The following is a 22,635-nucleotide window of genomic DNA, read 5'->3' as shown; positions in this document are numbered from 1 at the left end:
AACAAACAATACAGTCTAGTGAAATTCAGTTGTAACAATTAAATTAAACGATAACTTCTTCGTTTTGTTAGATAGTTTAAAAACGTGAGATCATTATTATTATTATTTTACAAAACAATATTTTAAGGTGACTGGCTCTCATGGTTTCACCGTTTGTATGCTGACGTCAGTATTATTATTATTGTGCCTCGTGTAAAGTGTAACGTTAATTATCAAGGTCAATTTGACACGTACTCGCTGCGGGTTTGTTGTTTACGAAATGGAGTGGACGAAGTGCGAACGTCCAGAGCTTCAGCCAGGTTAGCGGGTACGGAAGATCCATCTAGGGGAGTTGCCAAACCACAATTCCGAACCAGTTGTGAACATATACTTCATGATCCGGAGAAAACGTATGACATATAAACCTATTGTTGGCCACCGGCTACCATGAGACTACATCTCTCAACATTGCTCCACTGACTTATGGATTAGACTTTTAGGTGAAATGCTCGGGGAGTGGCTCCTTAAGAAAACCACTTGCTTCCGTTTGGGCACCCGGGCAGCATTCCGGCCTTCACACGAATCGAATGACCAAGTGTGATGCATATATTTCTGATGCATGCCCCCAAGTATCAATGTTAATGTGTTGAAATATATATTGGGATTCTACAACGCATATAACTTAATGACTAAATCAGATAAAAACAACGTCAGAACATGGCCTTAATGTGTATTAGTCTAAGTTATTATATCACATCAAATTATGTTTTTATATATATATATATATATATATATATATATATATATATATATATATATATATATATATATATATATATATATAATTTATGAATATGAGTAGTTCTCTATACTTCTGATATTTGGGAATTTTTAAATAATTTGTCTATTCTGTTGTGTTTTGCAATCTTAAAAATCCATCTGAATCTTCCGTATGGTAGTTACAAGTGACGTTGTTGTGATTCGCGGTTTCCAATACTTAATACTGATAATTTCTGTGCACAACGAGCCTGGGAAGAAAGTTTCTTTTGACTAAACCGAATATATTGTATTTGCACTCATTTATGTAGACATAATAACAGAACGGACTGCCGCGCAGTATACTCGTCCTTTTATTAATAGACGGATATCTCGCCTTTGCCAACCTGCGTAACCTGTGGCGAAGGCGAGATATCCGACTATCAATAAAAGGACGAGTATACTGCGCGGCAGTCCGTTCTGTTTTTATTTACAGCAGCGAAACATGGCCATTAAGAGTAGAAGACACTCGTAAGCTATTAGTATTTGACCACAGATGCCTTAGAAATATTGCTGGCGTCTGCTAGGATCACCGGGTAAGTAATAGTGAGGTTAGACGAAGGGTATTAGGGAATGATGGTAAATCTGTTGATGAGGTTATGAATCTTCATCGACTGAGATGGTTGGGCCACGTGTTACGTATGCCTGAACACCGATTACCACGACGTGCAATGCTATCCGGTATTGGAGATGGTTGGAAGAAAGTTGTGGGCGGCCAAACCAAAACGTGGCATCAGTGCCTGAAGTCACTAACTTCTATACTGAGCCGTGTTGGTAGATGCAGACTACTTGGTTGGGGTCCGCGTGACTATCGTAACCAATGGTTGGAGACTCTTGGTGACATGGCTCAGAATCGATCACAATGGCGTCGGTGTATACACTCTCTGTCTTCCCTTAAACTAAGAGATTAAAATCGCTTCATATCTTTCTTTCTACGAACCAATTTTTTCTTCTTGTACTATATCCCTATATGCAATCTTTCTCTTATATGTTACTACGTTTGACCTAAGCACTGCTATGAATCCGGTGTTCATCTTGTTGTGCTGATGCGGTATGGCAACCTGGACCGGTGCACATATGTGCCTGGTCCTACGTTGTAGCTGACTGACTGACTGAATATATCCCTTGAGAAATCAAGCATATCAGTCACATATCTTATTCCCCGAAAATAAAAGCTCTTTCTAGCCCAGGCATATGCAGCTATCATTTAACGATATCTGATTAGTGCTCTGTATCAAAACACATGTGCAATGTTTCAACAACAAAAATGTTTTTAAGTTAAATTAATGAGTCTATCTAATTTAGACCACCATTGAGAACCTGGAAGCAGTGGCCGACCATCTCGTCCTAGTATGGGACTCCTCAGTAATGCGCATCCATGGTCTCAAATGCGGGAATCGAACCTGATTTGTATTGGTTATTATGTTTATTAGTGTATCACAAATTTTGCAACTAAATGTTATTTGCATGTTGTAAATCGACATGAATGAATATTTGAGAAAGGAGTTAAAATTCAATTGGTTTTTATTCACGTTTCATAATGATCACATACAATATGTATATTACTTTGAAAAAGTAAATTATTGTAATGATGTTACAATTGATTTGTAGAGTACCATAATGAATGCCTACAAATCATTTTCTCTATTCATGTTATACTCACATGTGAAAATACTTCCGCAATGTGAAACTTGGAAAAATATATTGTTTTTTTTAATAAGAATGTGAAGTTCATCGTAAATTCGGTTATCAAGAGCGTACATTCTTACATTTTGTCTATCAGTCAAGTCGAAAGTTTAAACATTGGAAACTGAGCTTTTCAGCTCACAGTTAGACTAAGAAAACTAAATGGTGCAACTAGTTTCATACTGGGACTAACTTACAATGCTAATTTGGCAAGGTATATGGGAAAAGTCTTAGTGATCACTGAATACAGTGATTGATTGGTACATTTTTATATGGAATAGAATTTCCACTTTTTACGTAGGGCATTTCCTGAGATTATAACATGATATGTTATGACTCATATCAATCAGTTATTAATTTAAAAAAAAATCAATATACTGGTACCTTACCTTGGCTTGTTCAACATTAGCTTTCTTCCAACGATCAAACATCATATGTTAATATGTGAAGTGGTTGGGTGGTATATTTAATATATATCTAACCATCTCAGTCGGTAACGACTGACTAAGCTCATTGTTTGATTTTCTACTTTCACCTCGTACCTTGGGTCCAACCTAAATATTGATTATTGATTGGTCCCAACCTACATCATCTATTATCAAACACTACCAATCTGCGAGTATCCATCTCGTTCAGATTTCAATCTCTCTCTACCTACTTTGACTTGGCAACTAAGTAGTATCATTAATCTTCATACACTTAGAGTGTGACTTGAATCTAACTGGACAATTATTTGCAAGGCCAAGTGAGTTGATAATTAAAAATCCATTTCATGTTAAGCTCTATATTCAGTACAAGTTCTAGTATGTACACTTCCATCTCATTAAAATTATACTTGTACGGTTTCACTAATTTGTAGTCTGAAAATAAAAAAATCTGTAAAATACATAACAACTAATAAAAAGGTTCTTTTTTATGCGTATGGTGAATCATCATTGTCTTCAATGTTCAATAATATTGCAATATCCAGTGTTTTCAGGCATTTTTCTGTTCATTTAATGATTGAGTGTTGTATATAAGAGTTTAATTTCCACTAGGTATCTCATTTCTATCAATATAAATCTATCTACGTATAACTTTATTGAAAACACTCCATTGTAGCCCATCCTCATCCCAGTTTACCAGAGCTTTAGAAAAAAATTGTCATTGGATATTATGCACTTACATACAGCACTCAGTCACTGAATAAACAATAATTTGCTTGAAAAATGCTTAGTATCACACACAAATTGACCGTAAAACAAATGCGCTACAAATCCATGAACACACGAATCTTATCCTTTTTCTTCAATTAGTTAATTATTCAAAAGTTGAACTATTGGAGATATTTCGTTACGTTATCATGTTTTAATGGAAAATATTCTCGTTTTCTGTGCATCAATTTTATTGTTGTCAGAAATACTATTACCAAAGAATATATATATATATATATATATATATATATATATATATATATATATATATATATATATATATATATATATATTATTGTGATTGTGAACCGATCAAAATTAGAAAACCATTGAAAACTTAAAAGCACTTAACAGTAGCTTTGTCTTAATACACCACAGATGCCTTAGAAATATTGCTGGCGTCTGCTAGGATCACCGGGTAAGTAATAGTGAGGTTAGACGAAGGGTATTAGGGAATGATGGTAAATCTGTTGATGAGGTTATGAATCTTCATCGACTGAGATGGTTGGGCCACGTGTTACGTATGCCTGAACACCGATTACCACGACGTGCAATGCTATCCGGTATTGGAGATGGTTGGAAGAAAGTTGTGGGCGGCCAAACCAAAACGTGGCATCAGTGCCTGAAGTCACTAACTTCTATACTGAGCCGTGTTGGTAGATGCAGACTACTTGGTTGGGGTCCGCGTGACTATCGTAACCAATGGTTGGAGACTCTTGGTGACATGGCTCAGAATCGATCACAATGGCGTCGGTGTATACACTCTCTGTCTTCCCCTAAACTAAGAGATTAAAATCGCTTCATATCTTTCTTTCTACGAACCAATTTTTTCTTCTTGTACTATATCCTTATATGCAGTCTTTCTTTTATATATCACCACCTCTGAATCCGGTGTTCATCTTGTTGTGTTATTGAGGTATGGCAACTTGGACCGATGCATATATGTGCCTGGTCCTACGTTGTAGCTGACTGACTGACTTGTCTTAATACAGGATTCTTTTGTAGTGTGCATCCACAGTTTCGTCGTCGGGGGTCGAACCCAGGCCATTTGGTCTCACACATAGGCGCTTAATCTTGAAACGCTTGAGCGAAGATCTAGTAGTATAGAAGTCAAAAATACATGTATAACTTTTTCACAAGTAGGATACGAAAGGAATATATTCTTAGAATAATATTTTGTTAATTTTGTTTAGAAAAACACAACAATATCTATTATTCACAAGACATAATTTTTTCATATCACACAGTTAATGCATCTTCACGTTGTTTTTAATTGCGTCATGCTGTCACATACCCATAGTTTTATGTTCTTTTTAGTAACTATACGTGTATATATTTATCACTTGCGTCGACCATATCAACTTAATTTTTACATTTTGCTATCGTTTATTATATTTCAATTAGTCATAGTTATTTTGTGTATGTACGTTTCACTTCGTTTAAAAGAAACACAACAAATTTGAACAATAATAACAACACCTATTGGTAGTGCTACGCTTATGACCTATTCTGTTCTAGGTTTTCTCCTGTATATAAAGTGTTTGTTTTATCAGTGAAATTTATAAGAAAAAAAATGTAATTAAAGCGAGAAAAGGAATTTGATTTAATTGTGTATTGTTTCTTGTGATTTAGTCATTGTGGTGTTTCATCGATTAATCAACTTATTCCACTTCATCAGTCAATCATGTGAAGTTTACAAACTCTTAAAAAAATTGTTTCCAGTTTAGTGAATTATGAAGAAAAAAAAAACAGTGGCAATATTTTTGTTGTTGTTGCAGAGACAAAAAAAATCACTTCATCTCTTTAGGAGTTTGTAATGAGTCGATTGTCTTGTCAATCACTAAATGAATATATTTATTACAATTTGTATATATATATATATATATATATATATATATATATATATATGTCTGTGTGTTTAAGCACAAGGAAGAGATAACTGATGAAATAATGAATTAATAGCTTTCTTGTGTAAATCATCAGTGCTTATATTTTATATTAGTGAAGTAATCTTGTTAAGTTACAACTTAACATAGACGTATTTGGAATGGAAAGTATATATGACTTGAAACCAACATACACATACCCATGTACAAATACTGAACTGAAATAAAAATCAACTTCAAGAGATCTACATGTCGTTTTTGTCAAATATTGTATGTAATGGTAACTAATATAATAAATGTATAAGTAAATTCCGTTATTCCATATGAGGGTAAAACATGGTCATCAAGAGTAGAGGATACTCGTAGATTACCAGTATTTGATCATAAGTGTCTTAGAAGTATTGCTCTTGTGTTTTGGGACCAGTGAGTAGGGAATCACGAGGTGAGGGATATGGTACTAGGTAAATAAGTCAGATCTATTGATGATGTGGTGAATCTTAGTCAACTGACGTGGTTGGATCATGTATTACGTATAACCAACCACTGTTTACCACAGCGGGCGATGTTGTCTGGTGTAGGAGTTGGCTGAAAGAATGTTAGTGATTGCCAAACAACGTTATGGGATCAGTCAATGAAGTCATTGATAATTGGATGTAGCCACAATAATAGGTGTAGATTATCTGGTAGGTCTTATGATTATTGTGACCAATGATAAGAGTACTTTGAATGACATGGCTCAATAATTGTATGCTATAGCATCCATTTTTTGTCTTCTCTAGAATTCTGAGCTTCAGAATTCCTTATGACTTTTGTTTTTTCACTAAATTATTTTTTTATGGAATCTTCTATTCCTATACTTTTCTATCACCACTCGTACTGTTAATAACTTTACTATTCTGATATTTGGCCTGACAATTTCATTTCTGTGTTGATGAGAGAATTTGAACCTGTGTACATACGTACCAGGTCCTACATTGTGACTGACTTTTATTTAAGTTGTAGGTGATACTAAATTCTCTTTATTTGAATCAATGTGTAATTGCAAATATATATCAGTATAACTTAATGGTTCGTTTTTTATGTGTTTGAGGATCTCACAATAAATACGATCAGAGGTTGGAGACGTTGAATGATATAGTTCAAAATCTGTCACAATAACACGAATACGTTCACTATTTTTATTTCATTGGGTTTTGAGTTTGAATGTTATCTTTTATTCCTTGCATTCATTCAATCTCCTCGAAACAGATTGTCTATACTCAATATTTTCTACTGTTGATATTGTTACTGATTCTACTACTGTAATAATATATCTTGGTAATTTCAACTTATCATGCTAATTTATTGTGAAAACTTGAACTGATACACAAATAAACCTGGTTCTACGTTGCTTCGATTAACTGATGAGGTGTAAACATCTTCACACTTGGTAACTGAGTTATAATAAATCGTCACAGAGCTTCGAACCATAGAACTATCAAAGTCTACACAAAATGATTGTTCTTTAATTTTGTGTGTATAATTTATGCTTGATATGTTAACACATTAACTTTTTGGCGTAATAACTCTATCATTATTTTTGGAATTGTTATATTCTTCGTTCACCACAATTATCTGCTACGTCGGGCTCACCAAATAATTGTGGTGAACGAAGAATATAACAATTCCAAAAATAATGATAGAGTTATTACGCCAAAAAATTAATGTGTTAACATATCAAGCATAAATTATACACACAAGGAAATTATACAGGACGTTACTTAAACTGTCAGGAATTGGCGTGTTCGAGTTTCTTTAGGTCTAGTAATCCACAATTATAAGTAGTTAATAATTACAATCACAATTGTTGTAGTCCGTCCAAGGTGTATATCCAGATAAAGCATATAATGAGAATATCACTGTGATCTGTAAACATAGATAGCAAATATATTAGGGTTCTGTTATCATAACAGCAGATAATTGAGAACAAGAAGCACATATGTACAGCAGTGTATTTGTGAGTGATAATGAGTGTCATCCTATGGGGAATTCAAAATGCAAACGGAAAACCCAATGTCATGTGTTTTTAAACAACTATTTTGCAGTCAATCATAGTAATTGTACCAATCATGAGAAGTAATGAAAGAAATGCGAATAGTAGCAAAAGCTAGTTACGAAATAAGTCTCTTCTAACTATCTCCACAAATAACTCAGGGGTTTCATTCAAAGTTATGTGTCCCTACATCATCATATTGATAGAGAAGATTTACAAAAGAAGCAAAGATTGATGATGATTGGCAGCGGAATCCAGGACACGTGTTGCATCCTACTTAGGACTCGTCAGTTGGGTGTACCTGGAGTTGATGTTCACTTCAGTGGGAAATAGTAGTAATGACTCATTTTCTCAATTAAAGAATAAAGTGTACGAAATTGTAATCACTTAAAAATAAAAAAAATAAGACAACAAATAACCCTTTTTGAACGTACAAACTCGTATATTCGGTTTCAAAGCATACTTTAAGTGTGATTTCTAGCGATATTATCTTGCTAATCATACTAAATTTGTTTAATAGAGCTGGGTTTTGAACCTGCTACTTTGTGGTTGAAAGTTGAATGTCTTGATCGTTAATTAACAATTCCATTTGGTGAATCAATACGATTGTTCTTGATTGCGAGCGATGTCACTTATTTAATACGACTTTTTTTATGTAAATCCACGTAAATAAAAAATGTACAATCTTCCTGATCCCATAATCTAATCAATCACTTCTAGCCACTTACCAAGCTTCTTAAGTTTATGTCTTCTTATTTCTATCACTATTCGAATGATATTTCTGGTCTTCCATATTGTGCTGGCATTTCATGTACTTATGTGTTGTTATTCTGGTTGTCAAAAGGCTTCTGAATAAAAACGGCTTTCACGATGAAGTGTCATAACTCTTCAGTATGAAGATACTTCAACTCCCGGGGCAAAGTTTAAGTAGTTCACACATCTAAAACTGAACGATCGACTTAAGCGCCCAAATGATTTGATTATCGAAACCTACTCACTGACTAGAGGATTAGATTTCTATGTAATCAAATAATGTACTTCTTGTACAAAATTTTAAGCATAAAAATACACACAATAAAATATCGTAGACGATTGAAAAGGAAATTGGTTCTGTACATCACTTACTGTCTAATCATTTAAGACAGTTGTTAATCCTAGTCCTTTTGAACATTTGTATCGATAACTCTACACAATACACTTTCAAAATTATCTTAAGGTATATGTCATTTCCTAATTATTGAATTCCATCCCATCGTCTGTTTCTGTATATATACAGAGAGAGAGATTCAGACAAGTTATTCTAACTGTAAACAATTTGCTATAAACATTGACATATTCTTGAATTAAATGTATCTAACAATATCTTATGTAGTTGTCGTTGTTGTGCAATTTACACAAGGGATATAATTTGTTTAGCTGCATACCATGTGTCTACATTTCGTTTAATATTCCTAGTGAAAATGCAAAATCTTACAAGGGATTTTTAATCTTATTCGAAAAGAATTTTACCCACATGTTTTGATGCCAATTTACTCTATCTGTTGTAGTTCAAGATGTATATCTATCTTCTATCTGTTGATCAGTTGAAAACTAATACTATATGGCTAACTAATCTGTTATTATTTATGGAATATTGAAACATAACCGTTCAATTATTATTTATAAGGGTGTTTAAATTATCCCGTTGTTAGTATTTAGAACGGAATTTTGACCAGCAGTTGTTGGTATATGTGTATCGTATATAAATTACCGAGATAATAGCCATTTTAATCATGCCTTTTAGGATGAAATATGCATTTTTGATTCCATTGTTAACTACATTCAATCTACTCTATCAAACATTTGAGACAATGGGTATTTCGAGAAAAAACCCCACAAGATGAAATACAAGTGAACAAAGACTTATCAAAATTCAGTTTTAATTATGAACAACGAGATAACTCAAACTCATACTAGTTATTGTCTATATGGATATATTAGTTAGAAGTGTATAGCACTTTGACTTTTGTAATGGGATATACTGTGTTCGAGTCTCGTAGTGGGCATCAACAACAGGATACATATATATATATATACACCTTATGCATCCCAAACAAAAAAAAAGCATACGTACCAGCTTTCACTGCTAACTTGATGCTGTGGCTAACACACATTGCTTGTTAGTACTTGATTATTTTCTATGTATCAAACACTTGTACAATGACTAATTCGGATTTTTAGTCCACAAATCTGATATCACTTCTTAAAGTTCTTGATTACAAAGCCGAGCTTTGCTGTGGGAGTAAACGAATTGTACTCTACCATAACAAGGAAACCATAACAGAAAAATGGTTCAGAGTCGTTTTTTTGGCAGTAAACGGGGCTCGGATACATTCATTGTTAATCTTCCGATAAATCTTCACTTCGTTTCATCCAAAATTCTATTTCCTAATCCGATACGTCGTTTCCTATTCCCACCTTTTCATTATATTCCTCTTTTAGTCTTGCTGCTTAGTGTAAGATAAAATTATCAAATGCAATATTTTCCTATGGTTCTTGTGCCCACCTGTTTAACTTATTAAAACACAACTACTTTCAAAGTCTTACACTATTCGTTCCATAGTGTTATTTTCCGTGATTATTTCAGTGAAAACGAATATTATTATTATCATTCAACATGTATATGCAAGCTCATCATTGATCACTCGGTAGTGGACCAATGTCTTGTTTGTTTTGTCTTTTTAGTGCTGATCGAATTCTATCGACAGAGTTGCCACTTGTCTCTATGACTCGGCATCACGTGCACTATAATATAGTGTTAGATAATTGGAGGTAGTCGCCAGGAAACACTAGACTTAGGTTTCATGCTATTACAGTATCGTCACCAAGGCAAACGTTTTAAGATATACCTTGCTGACCGACGATAGGTTCATACACCACCCATTTTCTAGGATCGTGCGACTCATATAGCCAATTGGTTTGGAGTTGTTGTTTTGCAACTCCCGTAGTTGGACCCTCCGTACCCGCAAACCCGCTTAAAGATCCGAATACTCGCTTTTGGTCCTCTCAATTTCGTAAACAACACACCATCTACGAAAATGCAGTGAGTAAGAATTCTCTGATAGAGTGGCTGTATACGCGTGGCCATGTGAGAGCAATTTGAAAGAGGGAGCAGACTCTCCTCACTCTCGGCCCTACCAAAGATTGATCACATTATGAGACATTTCTTGAATACCCTTGAAACTTTACTATGAATTATTTTTAAACATGGATTTCAATATAACCAAGGTAATTATGATTATAGTGTGGGAAGTCAGTACATTCTTTTCACTCATATTTTATGCTTTAAATTTGTGTGTCAATCATTTAAGATAAATCCAGCCATCAAGAAAAAAAGGAATTCTTAATATTCAATAGTTCTACAATTTTTTTTATCAATCTTATTGTGCATTCTGCACAATCATTGATTGAATATAATATTTAGAATTTATGTGTAATATTAGTTACCTTTTTTGTTATTGTAGTTGGCTACAAAACTTCCAATCAGAATTAAATCGTCTCGATGCAATTATTCAACGTTGTCTTCGTCGTATGTGTCGTGTCACTACAACTGGCACATTAATATCTCAATTAAATGAAGCTGGTCCCACCTATGCTCGGTAAGTACTCGTGTGACTTCATGTGTACTGGAGATATTTATTTAAAAATTTTTCTCTATAAACAAACTTTTGGAAACGTATGAGATTACTCGATACTTGGTTGTTCCCATATTTAAGTGTTTGGGATAGTGTGCTGCCCACCTCAGTACTTCTCAGTTGTATTTGAATCCTTGATCTTTAAAGCTTTGTCATCAGTACGATTTATACCTACTATAATCGCTATCTAATGTAGCTTGTGCACGTAAACACTCCATAATTGATATAATTGGTCACATCTTTCTCCTTGTATATCTTCTGGTAGAATGAGCCGTCAATACATTAGAATCCAGGCTTATATGCTCTACAATGCCTTGCGTAGCAAATATACACTGACGTACACGATGTTAGAGCTGACATATTCAGTAAATTGTATTCTTAACTTAGTCCTGTTACCCCTATTGGAGCATAGGCCGCTGACCAGCATTCTCCAACCCACTTTGTTCTGGACCTTCTTTTCTAGTTCTATCCAATTGTTGTTCATCCTTCTCATATTTGTCTACATTTCTCGGCGTAACGTGTTCTATGTTCTTCCTCTTTTCCTTTGACCTTGAGGATTCCAAATGAGAGCTTGCCTTGTGGTGCAGTTTGATAATTTGTGCAATGTATGTCCTATCCACCTTCATTGTCTTTTCCTAATTTCCTATTCATTTAGAAGCTGATTTATTCTCTCTCATGGTAATAATAATAATAATAATAATAATAATAATAATAATAATAATAATAATAATAATAATAATTTATATTCTGAAAATAATAATTACAGAATTCACGCCGGTTTACAGGCATGATCAATTTGATATAAATAGTAACATTAGATGTGCAGAACAAACATGTGATAGAAGAAAGTTTTAAGTATACTAGTTCAGTAATTGTTTAGGTAGTACATATATTACAGCGATCCAATGCATCAGCCGGGAATTTTTAATTTTTCCTAAATGGACAGCCCGTTGATTTATGGGCGGAGTAATTAAGGTCATTTCGTGTGCCAGATCGAATTAATGATAATTATCTACAACCAGAGAAATTAAGACGAAAACAGAGAGCACGGAACAACAAAGCAGTAATTACCAAAATATATCAATCAGGTCTACCAAAATGCGTGTGTCATGTGATCCGGTGATATACTGTTGATGTTATTCAAATTAGTTAAACTTGCTAGGGACAGTGTTAACATAAAGTGACAGAAAGTAGGTGGTTTTACTTAGGGAATGCACTAATAAAAATGGCTAAACATTTAAAGTTCCTATAATACTACTTGTGGAATGAGATACACTTATAGGTGCTAGAGCATTCAATGCATTTTCAGGGGAGCAGTATGCATCGATGCAGCGAATAAGTAATGGGAGTGATTTTATCGTACGGATAGATTGTGATAGGTTATTCCAGAGTCTAGAAAATTTATAGGTGAAGTAATTCATATAAAAAGATGATTTAGAAGTTTGTTTCACTAGTGCCAAGGAATTACGGATGTCATAATGAGAAGTTTCTACATATTGAATCACGTGATTGGATGTAAACGATAGTTTATGAAGCAGTTTGAAGGAAAAGATAAGATTTAGTTTGAGTATTCTCCTCCATAAAGGGTCTAGCCCAAGTTTATTACATCTAGAATTATAAGTTAAGGTACAATCAGCTCCAAGAATACGAAGTGTAAATCGTCTCTGTACTGATTCCAGCCTTAATTTATCCTTTATGCACGCACTGCTAAGAATAAGCGTGCAATATTCTAGAAGAGATCGAGCACAAACTTTGTACATTAAAATACGTGACTCATTGTTGTAAAGATTTCGAGTTACGTAACCTACTGGACGTTGAGACTTAGAGGTCTGTTTTAATATCTGTTTTGTAATCGACAAGTCTTGGGAGTATTTAAGTCCTAAGTCTACTACTGTATGTAGGTAGGTAGGTTTTGTTGATGGTATCTGGTCAACGGACATTGAGTATCTTTTGTAGACAATTGTTCATAAATACTTGTATGTCTCTGATGATGGTTGTAGTAGTTGTTGAAGTTTCAGCTCCATTCAATTGAACTGTCTTGACGTTCATATTGAAGATTGTGACTTTGATATTAATATTAGTTGGTTGGTAGTTGTTTTGATTTCCATATATTCTTCAACTGTAGGAATATCCCATCTTATTTGACACATGTGACAATATAAAAAGTATCTGTTTTTGTGTACAAAAAATTATTTGTGTTAACTCCTCTTTTTTTCCTTGTATGACCTAGTTTAATATGTTTGTGTGTGTGTATGTATGTGCAATTTTTTCTCCAAGTTTCACTTTACATATTGGCTGATTTTCTACTGTTATGATTCACGTTATAAATAAATCATCATTTGTGCTGTATGCTTTATTTGTCTGTTTTTTTGCCTTTTTAAAGAAAAAAAAACAATAAAAAATAAATCTATGTTACTGTTAATGAAAATTCTTTCGAAGTACACATGATATGTAGGATATACTGTTTATATGTGAATGCATGTTAACAGATTGATCATATGACTGAAATTCTTTTTTTGTGTGGTCATTAATCATAACTATTTAGTTTATTCTATTAAAGTGTATTGTAGTATATATTTTACACGATGTATTGTATATTGGTTGAATAAATGACAATGTATTTGTCGTGAAACTACATCACACGATCGTTGTTGCTACCTTGACGTGGTGGTCGGGCTTGCCTATTGTGATGAAGTAACCGAGCCATACTGGCTGGAACAACCGTTCCTCAAGGTCCTACCATGTCAGACAGGTCGGTTGAAGAGCAGTAAGACTAAATGCAACAAACCCAAGGTCCGAAGGCGAAGTCGTACTGCTCACTGTACAGAGGTGTGACAGCAGTAAGGTGTTTGTTTCAGACAACCAGCATGACAGCGATGCTGCCTTCTCACAAAGAGGGGTGGGGTTAGAAAAGGTTGACCCTAAAAATGCACACCTCGCCTTATCCCATGGATATCCGTCTCTGGCGGTAAGGTCTCAAGAAGTACGGAGCTAATACAAAAACTACTCATAAAAAGGTTGTGTGTGACCGGCCTCAAGCAGTTGTCCCTTGGGCACTGCGGTCATACTCTCAGGTCACTAAGACCACTTCTAATCCAATTTCCTTTTCAGGTACCTCCAGAAGAACCCTTCCACGGTGTGGGCAACCGGAAAGTGATAATCGCCCTCATACCTCTAACAGCACTCAAGACCACTGAAACAACATCCATACAAGTATCCTATATAAGATAATATAGTTGATTTCAATTAGAAAAAAAATTACTCCATAAAGGATTGAGTACTTACAAAGAGATACTTAACGGCTAAAGCCCCTTGCATATATGGATAAAGCTCAAATAGATGAAATGGAATACAATTCATTGTACTATGGCAACTAATTAAGTGGATCTGATTTCTTTATATCATTTTAATCCACTTAATTATCTAAACAACAACTGTTACTTTTAACTGGTCTAGTCAGTTGGTTTATTTGAATCTATAATGAACAATGAATTTTGTCAACAGAATCACACAAGCGTTCATAATTTTTTTATTTCTAAAAACTTGATTTTATACATATTGTGACATAGTTAACTCATATCATTTATAAATATTGTCCGTATTCAACAAAATATTGACCGATCACAAGTGATTTTATGGTCAGTGAAATTATTTTGCTCTCACCTCAGATCCACTGACACACATATACAATTTGTTATCTTGACACACCACATGTCTTGTAAGCACTACAGAAAATTCTTACTTTCAACGTTGTTAGATGTCCTATTTAGTATACAGTTAACTGGAGAACTATTCACCTACTTATATTCGATAATTTTGATGTTTCATTATATTTCTTTGAAAAACCTTCAACCAGATTACCGAGTGAAACGTTGGATTTATTTAAAATCCAATAGCTGAGATTTTTACAAAAATATAATTTCTCCTTCTTAATATCTTGTATGGGATCAGATATTTTGGTCTGTGAACGGGCACTAAAAATGAAGTTTGTGTACTCTGTTCATTGACTTTCCCACTAATATATTTGTAAAGAAAAGTAACATCACAGTTATAACATTTCAGTTATTGATGGAATTTGTAGTTAAGTAATCGCTCAATTGTAGTTAGGAGTAAGGTATCATTCAATCTTCGAGCCGTACATTCTGTTTAATGTCCAAACTAGTGAACAATTTATTCGAACTCGGCTTTGTTTCTCGACATTATGCATGTATTTAGTCTGTAGTTTACAAACGTGTATATATAGGTGTTACATGACTTTTCACTCTTCATTATACAATTGAATAGGTTGCACTATTTCTTCTCAGATTTTTCTCTGTTGATTACGCCTTTATGTCTTTTTTTAGACAGAAACGATACGTTAGTGTTCGAAGCACACGACTTACAAACACTAGGTCAAAAGTTCAAATAGCACTCCACTTGCTTTTGGGTTTAGACAGCCTATTGGTATCATTAATCCTCACATAAATAATGTAACTCGAAGCCAAGTTCGTAAAATCATATTTGGTAGGTGTACGGAATTGCTTTTAGATAAGTTAAACCCATTACTATCATGTAAGATAGTTGCTAAATATTTGTCTGTGGATATAACGAATCTAAACGTTAGTATACTTAGGCTTTAACATTTGAATTTATAGACTGTATCTAAATCTGTTGTAACGACTACTTACTCTAAGAATCTATTGATTGGGTAATAATTATTTAATGGATTAAATATCTAAATAAATTTACTGCTAATTAGTCTCTTAAAAAGTTTATGCTGATCTTAAAAAGTCAACTACTATAAGCTCTAAATTGCCTACCAATCTTGTGTTTTTGAGTATTAGATGAGATGTACAACAGTGGAATGTAAAAAATCCTCTCGTACAACTGTAAAAACTGTTGAGAGAATTCGGTTTATTTTAATAATGCACCTATTTAATTGATTTTATGTTTATTTGTTAAGTTTACTTCTGATTTCCTCCTCTTTTTTTGTGTGCTTTTTTCTTCTCTTAATTATCAATAGCTGTTTAGCTGAAATTGTTAGACGTACGGAATTCGACGATATGCTTACTCAACGATCTGTATGTTATCTTAAAGAGGAAACTAATTTGAGAACTGAAGAATGTCGTCGACGGCGTATATTTTCTAAACATTTAAGTATGTTTTTTAAATGTCAACATGTTATTAATACTATATTCTAGTACTTTGAATCATCCATTGTTCTGTGAGCACATTGATCCCTAACTTGATTATCCCTGTCATACTTACATTTTCTACCATATGTATCGAATAGATTTTTTATGCAATACCCAGTTTTAGCTGCTACTTGTTTATGATCTATCAAATATCACGTGACAAGGTTGCCAATCTGAATACTGACTTCTATGATCTTATGCCTGTGTTCAACCAATGATGCGTCAAAACAACACTAACAGCCTTAAGTGAACTCATGGTCCTCATTGGTTTTCTGTACAGTAATTCTTCTCCTAGATCAGTCTAGAACACAAATATCAGTGCCCACTAATATGAATCGTATATTTCAGACATACGTGGTTTATATACAAACAGACCAAACCTCATAGTGGGAATATAATTGATGGATGAAATTTGAAAGACACTAAAGTGACCTTGATAATGTCCACTTACTAACGAGGATTAAATGAGGTTTATAAACCAGTGAGAAGAATTAGAATTTTGATTCACAGTTGATGGTTAGGGTTAGGAATTAGATTTACGGTTTTCATCACAAACTGACATAAGCTAAAATTCAAAACTCTATTTAGTCAAATGGCTGAGTTTCGCGCCGAAAACCCAGGACCTGTTATTTTATATCTGATTGGGTCGTCCATAAACTATAGTCTCACTGACCGCATCGCACCATAAAATGAAAAATTATAACAATACAAAATCAAGCCAAAAGCGGCTGTGAGTATGGATGATTGTAACTGATAAATCGGGAATAATTTGTGAATGAATTATCAAAGTATTTCGGTGGTAAAAGTAACAATTTCTTTTGGAGATCTAGTTTTATTAACATTGGTCTGATCATAAGGTTGGTGTTAGCGGGATATAGACTGGATTAAAGTATGCTCAATGCACGATTGCTTTGGCGCACTCCGATAGGGTAATTCTTACCCAATCAGCGTTAGTCAATACTTAGTGACCACTCTAGAAATCTCCTCATGTGAAAAAACTATAAATATACTAACGTTTTCCCTATTGCGCTACTTACTTGCTTCTTACTTCCATCTAACCTTGTTATTTGGAATATAATCTCTTTCCTGTTCAACCGTATTCTGATTTAGGGACTTGTCGAGTAAATCGGTGTCCGAGAATAATAAGCAATAGGAATAGCTGGGTTATAACCGTAAGAGAGAATTATAACAGTTGGATTTTAAGCGCTACTCGTGATTGTGTAACGTAGTAATGGATTCGAATGCTCCTTTTCCAGTCAAATTTATTTTTGTTTCCTAGATCTAATGGTAGTATTTTGTTGGATATTGATCAAGGTATATGCCTAAACCTTTAAATTAGCTTATCATTTAGTTAAAAAATCTTAACATTTTTGATGCCACTCATCAAACAATTGTACTCATTTAATAATAATTTGAAAAACTTAGATCATATGTAACTTACCCCAGACTCCATATACTGAGACGTATTGTTAGCTGATGTGAGAGATCGGAAGAAGACTATCCATTACTAAGGCCAGTTATGGCACCAGTTCATAAAGTCATTGGACTATTAGTCTCAACCATCTTAATACATTCAGACTACTTGGCTAGTGTTTGCGCTATAATCGTGATCAATGATTTGATGAGACTATGAGTTACACGACTCAGAATCTCGGTCGTAATAGCGTTCTACATTCACTCTTCGTCTACCGCTGAGACAAAATATTTTTTTCCACCTTTTCACTCTTCTCTCAAATTATGTATCCTATTTTACTATCACTTCAATTTTTCCTATAACCATCATAATTTCATGTGATATAATAACTTAAACTAATACACATTAATGCCATGTTGTGACGTTTTTATCTGATTTAGTCATTAAGTTATATGCATTGTAGACTCCAAATACTTATTCAAACACATTAACATTGATACTTGTGGGCATGCATCAGAAATATATGCATGGTGGTTTTCTTAAGGAGCCACTCCCTGAGTATTTCACCTAGAAGTCTAATCGACAAGTCAGTGGAGCAATGTTGGAAGATGTGGTCTCATGGTAGTCGGTGACCAACAATAGGTTCGTACACCATTCTTTTTTCAAGATCGTGGATTCCATGTTCACAATTGGTTTGGAATTGTGGTTTGGTAACTCCCCTAGTTGGATCCTTCGGGCATTCGCTTTTGGTCCTCTCAATTTCATAAATAACACCCCATTCACGAAAACGTAGTGAGTATGACTTCCCTGATAGAGTGGCTGTATATTCGTTATTATGTGAGAGGGAGATTAGACTCTACCCACTCTCAGCCGTACTAGGCCATTTTGAGGTACATGTACTAATAGTCTTAATTGTAAGAAGAAAATTAGGCATCGAATTTACAATTCGGGAAAAAATATAAACTTGTGAAATGAAAAGAGATTATGATGAATTTAGAAACTTGCGTTTTTATGAAAGGTAAAAAGTGAATGCCACATGCATCATTGCGAATGATTTGGATCTATGTCATTCAAAGTCTCTGACCACTAGTTACGATAATCTCGTAAACCACAACCAATCAGTTTACGCCTACCTACATGGTTCATTCCCATGGTCACTTTTTTCGTAGATTCGTATCATGTCTCGGTTTGTGCGTCATTCGCCTTCTACCAATATGCTCCTCCATCAGCTATCGTCTCTTGTCGAGTTATGATTAATTGGTTTTTGAACATTATTAAAGTACCTAATAACAAATCGTATTTCATTTTAAAGCATAATTTTTTTCTTCTATCCCTAGAAAATAACGTTTTACATTCACTCTTTTCACCATGGACTAATTCAAAAGCGGAATGTCTCGGGGTAAATGATCACTTGCTTTATTGTTTAATTCGTTTCTCCGGTATATTGCGGTTTTCATGTATTGTTATGTTTTAACTGTGAATCGAACTTTGTTTGTTTAAGTGTTTATGTGTTTGTGTATATGTTTGAAAGCTCTCAATTTTATTTACTCGACTAAAGTGAAGTACACATCATATCTCAAAGTTCACATCTGATCTGATCAGTAGTATTGTTCATAAATCATAGAATTTTTAGCAGATAAATTGTTAATCAATGCATTTTAAGAATTCATGCAGTACTGTTGTTTTGCCTTGATGAAATTGACTTTAGAATGTTCAAAGTTGGTAATGGAATTAACACTTCAAAATATACGTTATGTTAGCTTACAAAAAGAAATATATTTGTATGTTCATTTGATATATTTATTATATGCTTGATTTAGTGACTGTTCTTAAATTCGATACTTTTGACATTCAAATTCTTATATACTTGTTGTAATCAGTTATTATACAATAGCTATTTGATTACCGTTACCTTAATGGTCTGATTTTGTATAAGTTGTTTTAAAATGTAGAAAGTGTTGATCATGGATCTCTTTCACTTGAAGTACTGTTAGTCAACACACTAGGGACTTCAAAATGAATAACATTTGATGGTTGTCACTCAATGTCACATATTGATTAGAGTTGAGTTTGTTCACCTGGACGCGAATGGTGAAGCTCCTTTTTTGCCTAACTAGAAGGTTATGAATTTGATTCTTAGTAGTGTCATGCAATGCACATTGCTATGGAGTTCCATATTTCTAGTTCCCCCTGATTTTCAGCTATACTTTAACTGAGACCAACTCGTGATGAATACCGTCTGCAGAATAATATAATTTGTTTTTTTAGATCCACATAATCGATTCTTGTCTATTTTGATGTTTATCACGTAACTTCACTTTATCTATTATTCTTATCATTATCTGTTCATGTGTATAGCTTACCAATATACCAGGAACAATTTCTATGTCACAAGATGTAGTTGAACAGCAAATGTGTGAAACATCTACTACCACCACCATTACTACTACTACTACCACTATGACTACTACTACATCTAATCAAAAAGTCGATTCACTTTCACATAGTCCTCAAACAAATGCAGCAGAATTCACAGTGAATCGACGATATGCCTTATCTTCTTTATCTGAACCACGTTTAAATGAATTAGCCAAAGCTTGTGCATTGAATCGTGTACAACATTCGCGTGTTCGTTCAACTCGATTAAATTCACTCAGTTCACCAGATCCTCAGTTGACTAAAGTTAAAGAAGATGAAGTGGTTGAATCAGATCAAAGTAAAAAACGTTCAAATTACAATTGTCCTATACAACACCAACCAGTTCTGTTACGTCCACCACATACTAAAGTAATGCTTGATGCTAATCGTCGTGCTTCAATGCCATTTGATGAATCTGATCGAGGTGAATTATCCAGTCTATCAAATTGGTCAGTTGATTCGTCATCATTATTAGGTATATTATCGAATAATTTCTATCAAACTGATCATCATAATCTATCGAATATAACACAATCAGTTAAAATTACTCGTGATGATTTAGAAAGGTTAATGCAATCTATGCCTACTAATATATCTAATTTATTAAGGATGGAATTGAATAAATCGTTTTCACTATTTAAAAATACTTCTTTTCTACCTAATTCATCATTGACCAATCCGAGTGGGAGTGTTTCTTTAGATCAAACATCCAATATTGCTAACAGTACCGGTTTTATCTGTAGTAATAGTAGTAGTCCATTATCAAATTTAAAATCAACTATCATGACGCCAACAACAACTGCCAAAACATCCATATCTACAATGATAACTAGTACACAAATTAATATGCCTGAAACAAAATCTATTACAACCTCTCCATTTAGTAGTTTAGAGAATATATCAACAAGAGATTTTATGAATGTTGGTTGTCAAGCTGAATTCGGTTTAATTGGACCAATTCTAAATGTTGGATCTGGTCGAAGCTTGAATTCTAGCCTTGGATTATCTGTTGATGAGTAAGCGTTTTACCTTATTTTGTTTTGTTATTCAGACTCATCTGAATTTTACCAAATAATTTATTATGTATACATAACTTTTATTATTATTATTATTATTATTATTATTATTATTATTATTATTATTATTATTATTATTATTATTATTATTATTAAATAAACTACCCTTTCCAAAGATACAGTAAACAGTCCTTTCTTTATAAGCGAAGATGGATGGTGGCCAGCAGTGGAATCTAGAACACGCGTTTCGTCCTATTTGGGATTGCTCTGTTCAATGCTTATAATGCTTGTGACCGAAGGCGATATCGAGGCAATCCGTATGGGATGCACATATGCCAATAAGAGACTGATCAATTGCATTCCTAAATATCAATGGAATGATTTGAACAAACAATACGAAAAAAAAGAATTTAGTCCTTTTTTTATGTAATGAAAATTTCTTCAAAAGTATAAACGTTAACTAAATTACACAATATTAATTTATCTGTTAACCAATATCACAATTAGATAGATATAATGAGATAATTTATAATTGTCATTTCTCCTTTGTTTTATCTGGTTTTTTTTTATAAGGACAATTGATTCAATGAAACAAAAGAACATATTCTTTCATTGGTTCAATCATTTATAAAACAATGTAGAGATGAGTATATATTTGTATTCATTCATGTCCCCATACCACATCAGTGGAATACTGCGATGAAATTAACAAGATGAATAATGTTTATATTCAATACTTTACTTTTAGTAAAATATAGAATTCTCAGCACAAAGTATTTCAACAAGTTCCCTTTTTTATTTCTTGATCGATCCTGACGATAAATATTAAGCGATCGCCAGTTAGATGTAAGCAGTTAAGGAATCAACGTCTGAATAATGTTCGTTCTTTCCAATGCATATTGCCAGACATCACGACGTCTCTAATTGTACTGTTTTTGTAACTTGTACAGAAAAAGGTCGTAGACTTTTCATAAACGCCCCTGAATAAGTTATGCGATTAATAGACATAATAAAGTATTAAACAAAAACAGATATGTTGGAATATTTGGATGACAGGAACAGGTAGCCCGGATATTCAAGAAGGTCGCCAATAATATTGTTAATGAGAAAGTTTAAATAATGAAAATATTCTTTGAAAAGACTGGAAGAAAAGATATGTAGGAAGGAACATTAGTCTAAAGTAAGATAAGGAAGTGGATGCATTCACTATCCAATGTAATTGATTCTGAACCATTTCACCAAATATCTCTAATCATTAGTTATGATGATCTCGCAAACCCTAATCAGGTAGTCTACACCTATTGTTTGCTTTGGACCGTTCATTTAGTATCTCTGATAATTTGTCTG

General features: G+C 33.6%; 1 protein-coding gene across 1 annotated transcript in view; it reads left to right on the top strand.

Moving 5' to 3' along the window:
- The window catches only part of MS3_00009189 (uncharacterized protein), an 84,988-nt gene that overhangs the window by 28,010 nt on the left and 34,343 nt on the right, over nucleotides 1-22,635 (top strand). The window contains exons 12-15 of the mRNA XM_035733259.2: nucleotides 11,096-11,230; nucleotides 16,269-16,402; nucleotides 19,192-19,253; nucleotides 20,213-21,288. Coding sequence (XP_035587581.2) covers nucleotides 11,096-11,230; nucleotides 16,269-16,402; nucleotides 19,192-19,253; nucleotides 20,213-21,288 — 1,407 coding nt within the window. The remainder of the gene's footprint in view (nucleotides 1-11,095; nucleotides 11,231-16,268; nucleotides 16,403-19,191; nucleotides 19,254-20,212; nucleotides 21,289-22,635) is intronic.

This window comes from Schistosoma haematobium, chromosome 5 (genome assembly GCF_000699445.3).
Source record: "Schistosoma haematobium chromosome 5, whole genome shotgun sequence".
Classification (NCBI taxonomy): domain Eukaryota; kingdom Metazoa; phylum Platyhelminthes; class Trematoda; order Strigeidida; family Schistosomatidae; genus Schistosoma; species Schistosoma haematobium.
Note: the sequence above shows the minus strand (reverse complement) of the source record. Positions and strands in the feature narration are given on the sequence as shown.